At 34.5% G+C, this 15,996-nt stretch overlaps 1 protein-coding gene across 11 annotated transcripts in view; it reads left to right on the forward strand.

The window, feature by feature from the left end:
* The window catches only part of LOC123539512 (ectonucleoside triphosphate diphosphohydrolase 1-like), an 85,595-nt gene extending 74,503 nt beyond the window's left edge, over positions 1-11,092 (forward strand). For all 11 annotated transcript variants that reach the window (XM_045324206.2, XM_053546688.1, XM_045324191.2 and 8 more), the window contains exons 2-7: positions 1,094-1,466; positions 3,164-3,350; positions 3,977-4,221; positions 4,593-4,879; positions 5,703-5,862; positions 6,853-11,092. In XM_045324206.2, coding sequence (XP_045180141.2) covers positions 1,097-1,466; positions 3,164-3,350; positions 3,977-4,221; positions 4,593-4,879; positions 5,703-5,862; positions 6,853-6,995 — 1,392 coding nt within the window. In that variant the 5' untranslated portion in view covers positions 1,094-1,096 and the 3' untranslated portion in view covers positions 6,996-11,092. The remainder of the gene's footprint in view (positions 1-1,093; positions 1,467-3,163; positions 3,351-3,976; positions 4,222-4,592; positions 4,880-5,702; positions 5,863-6,852) is intronic.
* Positions 11,093-15,996: the final 4,904 nt, after the last annotated feature.

Raw genomic sequence — 15,996 nt, forward strand, 5'->3', positions numbered from 1 at the left:
GGCGTGCCAAATAGTAGCGAACATTGATTGGCTGAAACTTCTCCCGGTAGTAATTACGAGTGCGCATGCTCACCAAATAAACGACAGAAATAAATCAGAGGTTCGTCTCGGAATTTTGACGAACATCTGATGGATGAGAATGAGGTCCTTTAGGCCTTTGATCTTAATTTGTTAATAGCATCCGTTTGATGTTTCAATAATACTTACCTTACTATCTGTGTTTATACGTCCGTCCTGGTGTGTAATTCATTTTCCATTATCATCACATAATGATTGAAATGCTCTATGATATGGAATGTTTGAAAAACAGCTTAACGATCCATTTCCAACAAAGTCTCCACATAGCGAGAAGACAGATTTAATGAGCAATGATTCAACGATCTACCACAACAACTTTAAAGCTTTACAATTCAAGTTGAATCATTTGAAAAAAAAAACAACATTTACTTAGAATTTGGTATATAAATATAATGAAAAAATCAAAAGACATGGAAAGTGCTAGCTGAGATGGTTGATACTATTAATAATGTCGAAACACTGATGAGAGTCTTTGCAAACATTCACACATTAATAAATTTACACAAAAGGCCACATTGTTTAAAGTCCAACTTTTAACCGATTTTGCTGAATGGTTCCTCACACAAACCACCCATTAACCCTAGTATAAAAGCATTAAAATAAGTGTCCCAAGACATAAACACGGAAAAACAAATAGAAAAAAAACAAAGCCACAGAAAAGGTCAGTGACAAAAAGTCACTTTTATGTTTTACATGACAAGTACACATAATAAACAATAGATTTATAAAAGAACTTCCAAAATCAGTAAATTATATAGTGGAGTCCGCGTCTTTATGCTTTCATAACTCTTTCTTGAATAGATTGTGTACAGCGTAAACGTCATTATAACATGTGTTTAGAGGTCATAAGATAAAAGCATGAGTCTAAAATGACATCGAAAACTAACATAATTTGAGCATTTAAACCGCGACAAATCCCTTTACTAGTGCAAGGACTCTGTGCATAAAAGCACAACAAAGGACTAGTTTAAATATTTCTTGTCAGCTAAGTTGTTTCGTTTATTATACATTTCAGGAAATGCATATGGTGTTCTTACTATGTATGAGCACGTATTTTGCCGTCACCCCCACACAGTCCGAGACACAAGACGAACACGACGACAGCTATGGAATCGTCCTAGATGGCGGAAGCACTGGTACAAAATTAAAAGTCTACAAATGGAACGTCAGGACCTCTGATACTTTGGCTGAAGGACAATATAATAACCCGAAAGTTTTAAGAAATCTTAGGCTTGTTAAAAGTACTAAGTTTAAACCTGGCGTAAATCAGATAGGGCTACGACTGGAAGAACTTGGTGACTATTTTGACAAAATTATGCAAAATGCTGTAAAAGAAGTGCCAGAACAACAACATGGCCGTACACCTATCTACTTTATGGCAACAGCAGGTACAATGATTTAACATGTTTTATTTTCACTTATTACATACATGTACCGGTATTCCGACATTGGTAAGCACAGTTTCTAAGAGACTTTTATGATCAATTGCATGTAGTGACATTACAGCCGCAGTTCTTTCCATTGAGTGCCCGAACACATTGACACACACAATATGTCACCAAAGTCAGCTTTTAAGAATGTTTATGTTTACTGAACTATAAGATAATTTTACAAAATTAAAAATAAACAATAATACTTTGTTAAATGGATGGGTCGGTGGTTTAGTGGTAACACGCTTGACTGCCAATCCAGAGGTCCGGAGTTCGAATACCGGTCTAGGAACTGGAAATTTCTGATATGCTCTGACTAAAAGGCTTGTACTGGTTCTTCCCAGAAAAGACGGTTTCGCGTGTATCGGTGCTATACACCGGGCACGTTAAAGAATCAGACTGTCTATTCGCAAAGAGCTAGGCTAAGTTAGCCGGACAGGCCTGTATCTCTCTCTGTTCTCTCTGTCTGTTCTGAAGGCTTTATCTCACTCTGTCCCTCTGGTCAGATCGCTCTGTGTATGACTAGTAGAGGATGAATTTCGCGCCCTGTGTGGCTGCGTTTGCTATATGTAAAGCGCCTTTGAACGTGTTTGTCATGGAAAGGGCGCTACATAAATCTGGTATAATAATAATAATAATAAATGACGTATAGGTAAAGTCAGAAGTTCCCATTCAACGAACAATGATAACCCTCCTGTCCATCTTAAATTTCTTTTCATTCCGATATGTCAGATCGTTTAAACTCTAAACACTTGTAATGTTACAAGGACATCAGGTACGAAGTCAGAAGTGATCAACTCGTAGGTACAGATTTATGTGAGATAGCGCCATTACATTTGCCTTAATTTTATGTAATCTTGAGTAAAAGACATCTTTCACTACTTTTGCGTGTAAAATTTAGCAAAACTACATCTGTTAAATTCTTATTTACTTTACTATAATATCAGATAGAAAAACGTGTGTGCGTTTTGGCAAGGGCGTATCATTATATCAAAGAATTTATCTGAAAAAATGTTCCTCTATCAGTGCGAACTATAAGCAAGTTTTGAACCTGAAAATATCATAACAGAGACATGTGATGGAAGCTGTGATAGCGCCTTATCTACTCAAGTCACTCTAGTGTTCTTAGTGAATAACGATGTGTACTTGCAATAACATGAATTACAGAGCATGGAAAGTGTGAATGAATGAAATCAGCAAGGAGAGTGTTATTGCCAATACTAAAATGTATATACAAATAGATGACCGTATTAAAAGTACGAATATTATGAAAATTTCAGAGGTGATAAAAGTTATACAAGACTGCATTAACAGTACAACATAAACCAGTCAATTTTGAATTAAAGGGGCATAAGGCCGATTCATGACGAACTGACAAAAGACTGGATGTAGAATAAAGGTGTATTATTATTCCCTTGCTCTACGCTCACTATAAAAAAGCTGATTTGCTCTCTCATATACTGGTCGCATTGGATACATTCAGGAATGAGGTGTCGAGAGTGATAATTATATGCTTTCTGGAGCTTGTTTCACAACAGATCTGAACTAAATCAGAGTTAGAAGAAGTTAACTTTTATTGACCGAGTGAATATTATTGCGATTAAGATGTTTATTCAAAATGTACGCCACTCATTGTATTTGTATTTCTTTTCTAGGGTTGCGGACTCTACAAATTAACAAGACAGAGAACTTGCTTGATGCCATAGAAAGATACATGACGAAAAGTCCATTAAATCCATTCCTTGTACCCGAAAATAATGTAAGAGTTATTTCAGGAGAGGAAGAAGGTGTCTATGCATGGGTAGCGGCTAATTATCTCAGGGGTTTCTTTTGGTCAAATAAGTAAGTTCTTTCAATATTTTATGTTCTTGCTGTTTATTTTACAGTATTCTGCGATAAGTACGAAATCAAAAAAGAATCGCGTAGCAAGTTATCTGTTAACTGTTGCTCTAAAGTTTCAAATAGAAAACAGAACGAACGACTTTAAACGTATTTAGCGTATTTAGGTAGACTTTGTAATATGGTCTTTTGCCAAAAGATCAAAAACTTCTTCAGATATTAACCCTTAGCCTGTTGGCGGCAAGTGATTCTGCCTTTGTGATCTGTGCAGACCAAGATCAGACTGCACATCTGTGCAGTCATTCTCTGTACTGTTCGCTATTCAGTCAGTAAATTTTCAGTGAATGCCCCTTTGAATAATAAATGGTATTGCCCAAATTGAATGATGGACCAGTCCATTTTGAAAATTTAGCGGGCTAAAGGTTAATGATACGTAAGACATTTACCCTCATTAGTGACATATATCTCTTTGCAGTCTCTCATTGAACTGTACTATAAATTCGGACTAGAGCACATCATCGTTTCAAGATCACAATGACTTGCAATGACTCTGAAACAGTGTAACCAAGTTGTTATTTATCTCCTTTCGGTAAAATTAATTGACTTATATATTTTAAACATCAAAACAGGCCCCCAAGTCAAGCAGTGGGAGTGCTAGAGATGGGTGGTGGATCCACACAGATTGCCTTTTTACCTGATCATTCAATATATGCAAACATGTTTCCCGTGAGAATTGGTGACGTCACATATCTTCTGTATGCTCATAGTTACCTGTTTTACGGACAAAACTATATTGTGTCTAGAATCAACGATTACCTTGTTGCTCTTAGCGGGGATAATAGAAGTATAGAAAATCCATGCATGCTTGTAGGTGGTGAGTACATTTTTACGCTTTTATAAGTTGATAGTTAGGATGAAAATTCTGACTGACAATTCATTCTGAAACTTGAAGCATTGTGATTTTGCAATGGCTTTTACATTTCCTGATTTAACAGAATAATTCATTTACTTTAATTTCTTGAAAAGATCTAACAGATCTAAAAAAGACAATAGTTTTTCTTCAGAAAGCATCATTTTTCTCTAAATAAAGAGCCCTTTTGGCCGAAATATAAAATACCAGGGGCTAAAGGCATTGAAATAGTGAAATGGTCTGTTGTACTTTGTAGTGCGGTGTTACAGGTGGTTAAATGCAGCTACACGAACATGTGTCAATTTTCATGTCCTGCATATATTTTCATATTTCAGATAACACAACAGTTTTATTCAGTGGTAAATCCGTCCATATAAAGGGGTCATCCAACTCCACACAGTGCCTTGAAATAATTGACATTTTTCTTAAAACTGCCGACGACAACTGGTGCTATCCGAAACCTTGTGCAATTGGACGCACGTATCAACCTCCTGTTGGAAATCTCGTTTTCTATGCGATCTCTGCTTTCGTTTATACCCCAACTTACCTCAATGCATTAGATGAACTGGGAAGGTTAGATATGAAACTGCTGAAATCAAATGCTATTCAGTACTGTCAAAAAGTAAGTGATTTCTTCTGACAGACTGTTTTGTGTAGTGGCCTATTTAAGTCATTTCGTTATGTCACGTTTTTTGAGGCACATTGTGTCGTGTTGTTTGGCATGCACGCCAACTCGCCATAACGAAACTTGGACTTTTTATGTGTTGGTTTGGCGCGCGCGCCGAGCTACAAAATGCCAAAATGACAGTTATCTGCCATTTTGTTTTGCGAAACCACACAAACAAAATAAGTGCTATTTTTGTTTCAAATTAAGAAATTGATATAATACATTTTTAGCTTACTACGTGCCATAACTTTAGAGAGATTTTATACTGCGGTTAGAAAAGTTGCCTATCCATTTAATGTTATGAGAATGTGTTTCACAACTCATTAAAGGCATCACAAAACGTTTCAAAAGCATTGAGAACAATGCAAATGACAGGAATTGTTATTAAAGTGATAAACAAATTGGCAGTAGATATTTGCAGTATAACAGTCAAAACCAGTGACCATTCTTTCCAATGTGATGGCGCCTTCTGTCATCCACTCTAGTAAAGTCTACAAGAGCCACTGTTGTAATAAACATTTTTTTATATATCTCCATGTTCTAAACCATAATGTAATCAGTGATATTTTAATCTGAAACTCTTTTGATTTAGTACATGTTTGGAACGGCAAGACGTCATTTTTTGTTAATGCATGTTAGAACAACTTACAGAACCGGGTCAATATAGTGAAATACGGATTGTTTTCTGCCTTTTTAGATTTGCCTTTGAGAAACAAGTTTGTATAGATTTCGTTTAGGTAAATAATAAAGTATGTACTTAATCAGTATTTCTCTACAGACGCTTGCAGAAGTAGTTGCTACAGGACTAGATGCCGAGTATGCTTCTCCATACTGTATAATGGGTCTATACATACCCTCCCTTCTACTGGATGCATATGGGTTCCACGAAGATAGAAACAAGGTCTTTGTCAAATCTAGTATCGACGGAATTAAAATAGGTATTTATCGATTTTTTTTTCAATTGATAATGGATTAAACCGCAAATGTCCTTTCAAACCCATGTTATAAACAAGGGTCGAAAGTATTTTACCGAATTTTTAGGTCTGTCTGCATTTAAAATAAAACAGATATAAGATTTGTATTTAAAAACAGCAATAACTTTGATAGATTATAAAGTATATATAGTATATATTTCTCCTATTCCTCACAAATTCTTTGAGATTGATTATTGAGCTTTTGACCCAAGCGTTGGACATTTGAAACCTAACTGAGCATGTGCATACACTTCCTCTCAGAAAACAGGGCAACTCGAGACACCATCAAATATCCACCAAACCTAGCGAGATGACAAATATCAAATCTGCTTAGACCACATTGCCGTTATAACAGACTTTCTTGAGTTGTTTACCTGTTTCGCCAGACACAATCAAAGAAGAAGGTATAGCGTAGAACTGAAAACCAATCATGATTATTGTCTCAGAATACCTGGGTTGAAATCTCTTGTAATAGATCTTTTCATGAAGGAAAATATTTATTAAATGAGCCGTGCCATGAGAAAATCAACATAGTGGGTTTGCGACCAGCATGGATTCAGACCAGCCTGCGCATCCGCGCAGTCTGGTCAGGCTCCATGCTGTTCGCTTTTAAAGCCTATTGGAATTGGAGAAACTGTTAGCGAACAGCATGGAGCCTGACCAGACTGCGCGGATGCGCAGGCTGGTCTGGATCCATGCTGGTCGCAAAGCCACTATGTTGGTTTTCCCATGGCACGGCTCAAATATTGAAATGACACAGAATCTTTAAAGCCTAGTAAAGAACATCCACATAAAGGTCACACTGGTTTATATATATATGAAAAATATACTCTCAGAAGTTGAAATTCAGTGCAGAACGCATCTTTGTCCATATTAATGGAGACATTTAGAATTATTGCAAAATTTTCTGGTTTCAGTCCTTGTTTTTAACTAAATAAATAAATTCATTTTCAGATTGGGCGTTAGGGGCTATGCTGCTGTTTACAGAGAACATTGAAGACTCGTGCATTACTTCTTCTGCACCAAGCAAGATCGAAATTACACAAACACTTCTGACTATTGTTCTTCTTTACAAACTTGTGCATATATATTTGTGAATCTATTATGCAAAACAGTATTATTTTAAATAAGGGTATCAGGTTATAAAATTGAGGTTTAGAAATCAGTCTTAAAACCCTTATGAACTGGTTCATTCTGAGCTTATATGCTTTGTTATAGACCAATTTCAAAGGAGCATTTTGAGACCCGACTCCAAATCACTTTTGTAACCTTTTAGGAAGATCATCATAGATTCTGTAGAATCATGCAGTCGGTCTCAAATGATATATTAGTATTCAAATTCACATATTGTTAAACGTTTGGACCACAAAACAAAGAAAATAGTGTTATGCACTTGGAAATATTTCAGATTTAAAAAATGAAAATAAGTTTTAACATATTTTCTTAACTTATCATGGAAGTAAATAGAACATAAAATGTTTTTTATTTGTTTGTTCTTATATTTCACTTTTCTGCTCAAATATTATTAAAAGATCTGATTTTTAGAAAGTTTTTTTGGCTTATTGACAGTTGAAAATAAAACTGTAGTTGGGTTTATGATGATATAAGATATGGTGGTCTATGATACAATGATCTTCATATGTTTGCATTCATCCTTTACCCACTGAAATCACTCTTCAGTGTTTTTAAAAGACAATTGTTTCTATATATTTTCAAAACGTAGTTGAGCTAGTATTCGAATTGTTAAAGGTCCAATACTAAGGAAAGTGAACATTTTAATTTCTTTTAAAAAGCACAGAAACTAGTTCATTTTATTGGAAAATGAAAGTTGGTATGTAAAAATTCGAAATAAATCGCAGTATATGTACAATTATTTTTCTATGAAGTATGAAGAAAGTTAAAAAGACCTGGGGGGTCATTCTGTCGATTCATTGAAATTTCAACATAATACACATACATTTCTTTGAGTTCCAAAGACCTTCTGTAAATTTTGACCTGCCAATCTTCATTATTTAGTGTCTTGCAGAAGTCTATGCACTGGCTATGAAAAAAATTGCCAACTCACTTTCCCTTAGTAATGGACCTTTAAGTAACGATCATCATTTGGTCCGACATTTCGTTTTATTCTTATGGATGAATCTTCTCTCTAAATGAATAGGCAAATATTTTTTCTCCATTTTGTTTTCACTGAAAGAAATAGATGAAAAACATAACTGTAACTCGCACTTGATTAACCTTTATGATTTAATTGTCTGTTGTTGATTTCTCATCATATGAAATCTTACTTCTGTTGTAGATAAAATGAATACTCGGGTTTGAAATGAAGGAGAGACCCCTAAGAGTGTATTAATAATTCTCTCAGTGAAGTTTATGACAGAATAAGACAATCACCAAATGATTTGATACAGATATCTTATAGCCTGTAAACTCGAATATAGAATAGATAAACAAACGGATTCTTAATGTATATGCTACACCTCATTAAAAGACAATTTTGTAAATTGGCCGTTAGCTGAATATTAATAATGGCGCTTTTTATACGGAAAGTGAATCTTTTCAAACATTATATAAGACAGCATGATGACGGATAGAAATGGCATTAGATAAGGCTGCTAAGGACTTCGGACACTATCATATGCTTCTAGCCTACATTTTAAATGCAACTTTCTCCTTAAGTATTTAAACAATACCCAAATAGTTTCGAGTCAATGATAAACCAATGTGTTAGTTAACTTATTACAGCTGAAACTTATTTGTATCTGTTCCTATCAAGATGTTTTTCTTATTTTATCTAACCCAGGGTATATCTTCTTGAAAAAATAAAATGTTTAATTTCCGTAAAAATATAATATCATCACTTTACGGAAGTTTTAAATATCTGAATTCCAGTCGAAAAAAAGTGACAAAATCTGTTTATTTAAGGAAAAAATAACATTTTAAGATTAAAATCCTGTAAATAAATAAAAAAGAGAACGATATTTTTGCAAGCAACCTGTACTTGATTTATCTATACACTGTTCGTAATGTAAAGTTATTGATGCATTACATGTGTGAATAGGTATACATGTATAAGTGACCGGTCAGTTTTATAACAGTGGTTCAGGTAGTTATTTAAGTACATGTACATGTCTGTATAGCTCTGTTATAAGTGATGGCAGATATTTGTGTGCTGTATAACATTAATACTAAGAAAAGGCAGTAATTTTATCAAGACCGTAGGGTGGGTTATTGCTTGGGATAAGTACCAGTGGCAAAGATAATATTTGAGCCGCGCCATGAGAAAACCAACATAGTACAATTGCGACCAGCATGGATCCTGACCAGCCTGCGCATCTGCGCAGTCCAGTCAGGATCCATGCTGTTCGCTAACGGTTTGTCTTATTCCAATAGGCTTTGAAAGCGAACAGCATGGATCCTGACCAGATGGCTGGTCTGGATCCATGCTGGTCGCAAAGCCACTATGTTGGTTTTCTCATGGCACGGCTCATTTCGCTTCAACATGTAATAAAAATATATCCGAAATGACAGTTCTTTCTGAGGCTTGCCTAAGGAAGCTGGATCGGAAAAAGTTAAATCGGGATAAGTCAACAACCCATCTATAGATAATGTTGTCTATTCAGGGCTGAAGTTGTGGGCAAAACATATTCGAAATGTGTCATTTGTAGGGCTAAAGTAGAAGCAGGTCCCTGCATAAAAAATCTATCTGAAACTCGGCTGGACCGTTTAGTTCGTTTTCGCGTCTAGCCGTTTTTGTATATGCCATCTGCATGGAAAGCGACTTGACACATCACTTTCGTGGCATCACACTGAATTTGAAACCGTAACGGATATGACCTGCCAAGAAGCTACTGTACTTGACCTGTACATCACAGGCATATCAATGTCAAGCGTTATTTCTGTTGGATAGACTATAGTCAGGATCAGATTAACTGCTGTGCACATATTGCCTCTTTTTTGTTGTGTTTAGGCCTAGTCCGCCGCAAAGAACAATCTTCAATTCAGTTTTTACTGAAGGAAGAACATGAAGTAATGAATGCGTGTCACATGTAGTATGTGCCTAAAAGAAATAAATATAAATGCACAGAAGAAGATGAAGAAATAAAGAAATGAAAAATATATAAAAAATACAAAAAATAATAAAAGCAAAATGGAAAACAAGTTACATCCTCATCGCTAGTGGCGTGCGCGTCGCGAGATGGGCATGCAGAAGATTACCTGGTGTGTTGCTAGTATTTTACAGCACACATTTGCCAATCTACTGCAACAAACAACCAGGATAAACCAATGAAAATTTAACCCAACGAATAATAATGAATTCACAGCATTTGCTTTTCTCACTACTATACGTGTATAACATGCCGATATGTGCCCATTCAAACATTTGTATAGTATTTGAGTTACAAACAGATGTAAAAATATGTGACTATGAAATTATTAAAAAGTGAATATAAAAAGTATTGCTTACTTTACATTTGGGAACACCCTGTAGTTATATTTTTTGTTTAAAAGTACTGCTCCACCCCTCGCATCAACACAATAGTCACAGAAAATGTGCATAATTAATATCTACATATGCTGGCCAAATATTTTGATGCACGGGGGGGGGGGGGAACAATGTTCTTTAAAGCAAAATAGCTTTTATATGTATATAACAGGGTACGTAATTCTATTTAGAGCAAAAATTACCATTTTATGAAACAAATATTGAAAAATTTGACTTAAAGAAATAATCTCAAATATGTATTTTGATGGTATATGTAATTAAATATTTATTTCTTAGTGGTTTATTTTTCACTCTTGGAGTAGGCAAATTCATATAGAAAGTGTCCGAAGTCCTTTCAATATTTATAAACAATAGTACATAGTTATTTTTTCACTATTTTGCAATCTTTTTTGCTGGAGTACTTCAACCATTGTCAAATATTTCCACTGATTTCAGAAAAGCCTTTCAAATATATGGATTTTCGAACGTCTGGCCCTTTGAAAAACTTTTTACCGAAATATTTACAGACTCTTTGAGAAATTTATCAGTTGGGAATAGGCTTGCTTAACAAGTTTGTGTGTAATGTTAATGTACAGTTCATGTTCATATACTTGTTTAAATATTGAAAAGTTACGTTTTATACATTTATAGAATATATAATTACATCTGAGTAGATATATTAGAGAAATAAAATTTAAAGAAATGAAGAAATCTTTGAGTTCTCTTTTTGAGAAAAGCTGGTGATTACATACAGCTTGAACGTTTATTAGGGAGGTGCAGAACGGGTCATTAATCAGTTACTGTTCTCGAATATATATACATGTATATAATATATACAATATTATATTACTTTTTTGAAAGGCATATGTGCGTGACAAAGAAATGAGATTTGAGAGATCTAGTGGTGCCTTATAACATGATAATCAAAATAATTTAGATTTACATAACCTAAATAGATTTTACAGTCTATAAATCCTTTAAAATACATTTTCACAACAGGACTTCAAAGTCGATTCAAAATCAAAAGAAATAAAAATAACTGATGTAGATATTTATCTTGCTGTCATGGCAAAGACAAGAGACAAATTTATTTTGACAGCATTTGTTTGTATTGGAACAAGCAGATTTCGGTAGAAACAATGAGTAAGACAATGAAAGAACTTTTAAGAGCTGTAAAGATATAACTTCTTTCGAAGAAGTAAATTCAAGTCTACAAGAAGATTTATAAACGTGATAGAGAATACTTTGTAACAGATAAAGGTGGTTCTTGAATGATAATTGACAAGTAAATACTAGGGATAGTGCATAGTAAGGTATGCGATTTCTTTATATATTATATGGAAGTTTTCAAAGAAAAGGGGAAAAATTAAATTAAAACAAATTAGTTTCCGTTAGACATAGTTAACAGCATAGTTCCATTTAATGATGTAGACGCAAGAACACAAAGTGTTATAAGAGCTTCCAGAAAGAAAATTAGACACATTGATAAGACAGAAAAGTCCTTTGGGATAGATGGATACGTCAGTTTCTCTGAATCAATTTTCAGAGAAAGTGTTAATAAGCTGTCAAAATAGTCCCCGAGGACATTCACACGCAGTCTAATCGACTGAGTACTCGACAAAGTAAAATAAAGACTTGTAAAATTAGAAATATAGGATTTACCATCGGGATAATTTAGGTGCGTAATACTATCTAACCTGTAGTAATGTTCTTCAAGACAGCAATCCTATGACACAATTAAGAATTTTAGACTTTTTAAAACTGAAAGTTGTAGGATATATGAAACAGAATGCGTAGCAATTCATCTGAAAAGAGAATAACATGCTACTTTTGATACTCGTTATTTTAGATAAGAGGTTGATTTGTGCTTGAGGGCGAGGCCTCAGTGGCCCTTTTCGGACCATATCCACCGAGGCGAACTTATATCAAAAGACAATTTGCGTGTTGTTCTAGTTTTCTTAAAACCCAAACGACCTGCCGAGAACTGCATATGTTTTGTTTTTTGTTACAGGAAAAATAATTAAAATGATAAATAAATTCTTTCAAATTTCTTGTGGCTATTGTACATCCTTCCGTAAAATCCAAATGGAATGATAGACAGGCATGTGCTTTTACGTAACACAACAAACAATGAATCATATTACTGCCTCTGTAAATATCCAATATCCCCAATTTGACCACGGCGACGACATTCATAACAATTTCGATCTTCGTTTCGTTTAATTCTTCTAAAGGACATTTTTAGAATATCGCAACAGTCTTTAAGTATCATTTGTTGGCCGTATAGATCTCCATATACTTGAATTCAGTGATATCTTTATTTCTGGGCTATTCCATTCAATGTACATGTAGGCAGAGTTCCGCTTAAGCCGGTTTTTAAAGACGTGCGCGATGTTTCACATTCCATTGCCTCTCGTATACAGCCTCAATCAACATGGGTCTGCTATTAATAACTTTGTAACGTTATATGCTTCCAACCATCTTCTTACAGATTTATCAAAGGTCAACCCGCTGGAAATTTCATTTCAAAACACAGTTTTTACACTCAAACTCAACACTTTTCCAAGACAAATTGAGAACAACTAGACAAATATACATGACTGCCTGAACTGATTAAGTAGTCCTTAATTAAGAACAAAAGTCAAGCGTATTTAGAATTGCAGCGAATGATTTATGTAAATGTTATGATATAATGAATTCCTTCTGCTCAAGAGGTTACTTATATAATATGCTAATTCAGTTAAGATTACGAAAATGAGTTTAAAGCAAACTTGAACCAAAACATAACACTTTATATTATGTCAACACAGTACTAATAGTACTTTTTGCAGCTTGCCAAATATGTCTAATATCTCAAAATAAAATTAAAAGCGAAGCATATATCTGTAATTACCTCATTCGGCTTACGGTAACGTTGTTAACGAAGATTTTAAAATGCATAAATATACCAATTAGATAGCAAGTTGATCTACTATAAAAGCAAGACAGGTAGTTGCCCGTCGTCAGCTGATATCCCAACTAGTTTTTTGTTAAGGGTGACTGCTTAAGCTTTTACTGTTTCTGCAGTATCGATTTATAGAAGGTATGTAACCTTTTACGGGCTCGTTTTTCTGTCAAGTTCAGGTTGGAATATCCCAACCACACCCTAGCTGACTTCAAATCACTTGCCCCTCATCGATGTGGGTTCGAGCCTCACTCGGGGCGCTGAATTCTTCATGTGAGGAAGCCATCCAGCTGGCTTACCGAAGGTCAGTGGTTCTATCCAGGTGACCGCTCGTAAGGAAATAATGCACGGAGGGGAACCTGGGTTCTTCCTCCACCATTAAAGCTTGAAAGTCGCCATATGACCTATCATGTGTCGGTGCGACGTTTAATCCAACAAAAAAAAAATTAAATTACATCTGGCAGTTCACAGTTCTCCTACCCTCTTGTGTTTGATAAGGTGAAATACATATAAAACATTCGGAATGTTCTTATTTTATTAACAACTTCAGCTATGTTATCTACATTTGTTGATAATGACTAGCTAATGCTTCGGCCATACTCAACTTAATGTTCTGTGCTCGTACATTCTTCTTGATATGTAATCTACTTTCTATTATTATCACACGGTGCTTTCTGATATGACCGAACCTTTGATACTATCAGTAAAGCAACTAAACGGTCCGTTTTCCGCCAAATCTAAAAAACAAGAACAGGAAAACAGATATAAGAATAACCTGGTCAGAATTGAATAATAGTACCTACCTACGACTACCACTGTTTGCAGCCTTTTGTTCACATTAAGGTTGAACAATTTGAAAATTGCATTTACACGAAATTAGACTAATTGCACATCTGGCAAATTATTAGTAGCAAAGGAAGTAAAAGTGTTGGTTGATATTGAAAGAAAAATATCTTGAAGAATGTTTTATTTATCATGCCGAAATATGTTGACATGATGTCCGAAGACTCTGTCCATCAAACAATAGAAACATACCTGTCATCCGCTCTTAAATAGATACTTTTAGTTTCCTTTCGGTTGAAAATGTCAGTTTAAACTATATTATATGTCAGTGGTATATAAGCAATACATTCTTTCCATAAACGGACTGGCAGAGTTGGGCATGCGAAAGCGAAAACATACATGTATACGCCTGAACTTGCTAAATGTTGTGCTATACAAACATAAGGCTTTGACCACTTGCAATAAGTATGTTCAAAATTTTGCACATCAGGAAGAAAATCAAGATTGTTGTAACTGCACCATATGTTCAGAATGTTATATCATCACTACATGATCAATTAAGATAAAACGTGCGGTTTGATAAGTGCGTATCATAATATCTCAGAAAGTATGTGAAAATGTTTCCTCTGTCGATTAACGCAAACTTAAACCGATGGTTTTGTCAGGAAAAGGGATAATAGTGATATTGATGAGAGATATGATAGAGCCTTATCTTTTATAGCCGTTTCTGTATTCTCCGAAATGTAATTGAGCAGTAATTCTTCACAGGAGCTTTTGGCTTTGCTAGAAACCGCGAAAAGTTTGATGGCTAAGTAATTAAGTATTTTCAACCAGGTGATAATTCACTACTGGAGCAAGACTGTCAAAATATCGTGTAAAAATTATAAATTCAGCGATGGTATTACGCTTTCTCATGATAATATTTAATTACCGCTAATATATCTCGGAAGTCTTTCTACTTAGTTCAAATATAAAGTAATCATCAATTAAATGACGTTACGCATTCCAAGCAGTGATGAAGCCTATTGCAGTTGTCCATTTATGGCGAACTCTACTAATCATGCTACGTGCTTATGGTGTCATAAAAAGAGGACAAGAGTTACATGTACAAGGAGAAATATCCACAATATCATTATTTTTTAAAGATTTTTTTTTTCATTTTTCCGCCAACATACCGTCTCTTTGCGATAATAAATAATAACTATCGACACAATTTAACAGATAAAATAATTCATTTGATTCAATCTAATAAATATAAATATTTGCATATCTGTTATTTCGATATTGTGTCTGTTTTTTTACACTTAGCCGAAAAAAATAAATTGAACTATTCATTTTCACTACTTCATCGTAACGTCAATATTACGCCGGGTAGCGATAAATAACGTTTCCACTGATAATGTTTCTCAGCAGTCTCAATTATTATACATTGTATTTAATATGAGGATATGCTGCTTTATAATGTATGTAAAAATATAACGGAATATTTTTCCAGAGACTCGCTGGCCATCCATTGTACAAATAGGTTAATTTAGTTAAAGTGCAGCTACAATAGAATGTTTACGTATTGTATTAACAACTTGCAACATAACCCAAAACCTTAAGACCGATACATGACGAACTGTAAAAAAGGCTTAAATATTTTGTTGGACATCATTGAATAGCTGTATCATTAGACATACTTATTGAACAAAGTCATATCTGTATTATAAAACAGCATAATGCTGCTGAATGTACTTGATATATGATAAGTATGCCTATCAATTGTTAATGCCATGATTTTTTTAACCTAAAATTAGCCAAGTGATTATTATTTTCGCGTTTTAGGATGTTTACTTAATCTGTTGAACCTGTTTGCTGCCATGGTAACGTTATGAAGAAAAGTCCA

Source organism: Mercenaria mercenaria, chromosome 1 (assembly GCF_021730395.1).
Source record: "Mercenaria mercenaria strain notata chromosome 1, MADL_Memer_1, whole genome shotgun sequence".
Classification (NCBI taxonomy): Eukaryota; Metazoa; Mollusca; class Bivalvia; order Venerida; family Veneridae; genus Mercenaria; species Mercenaria mercenaria.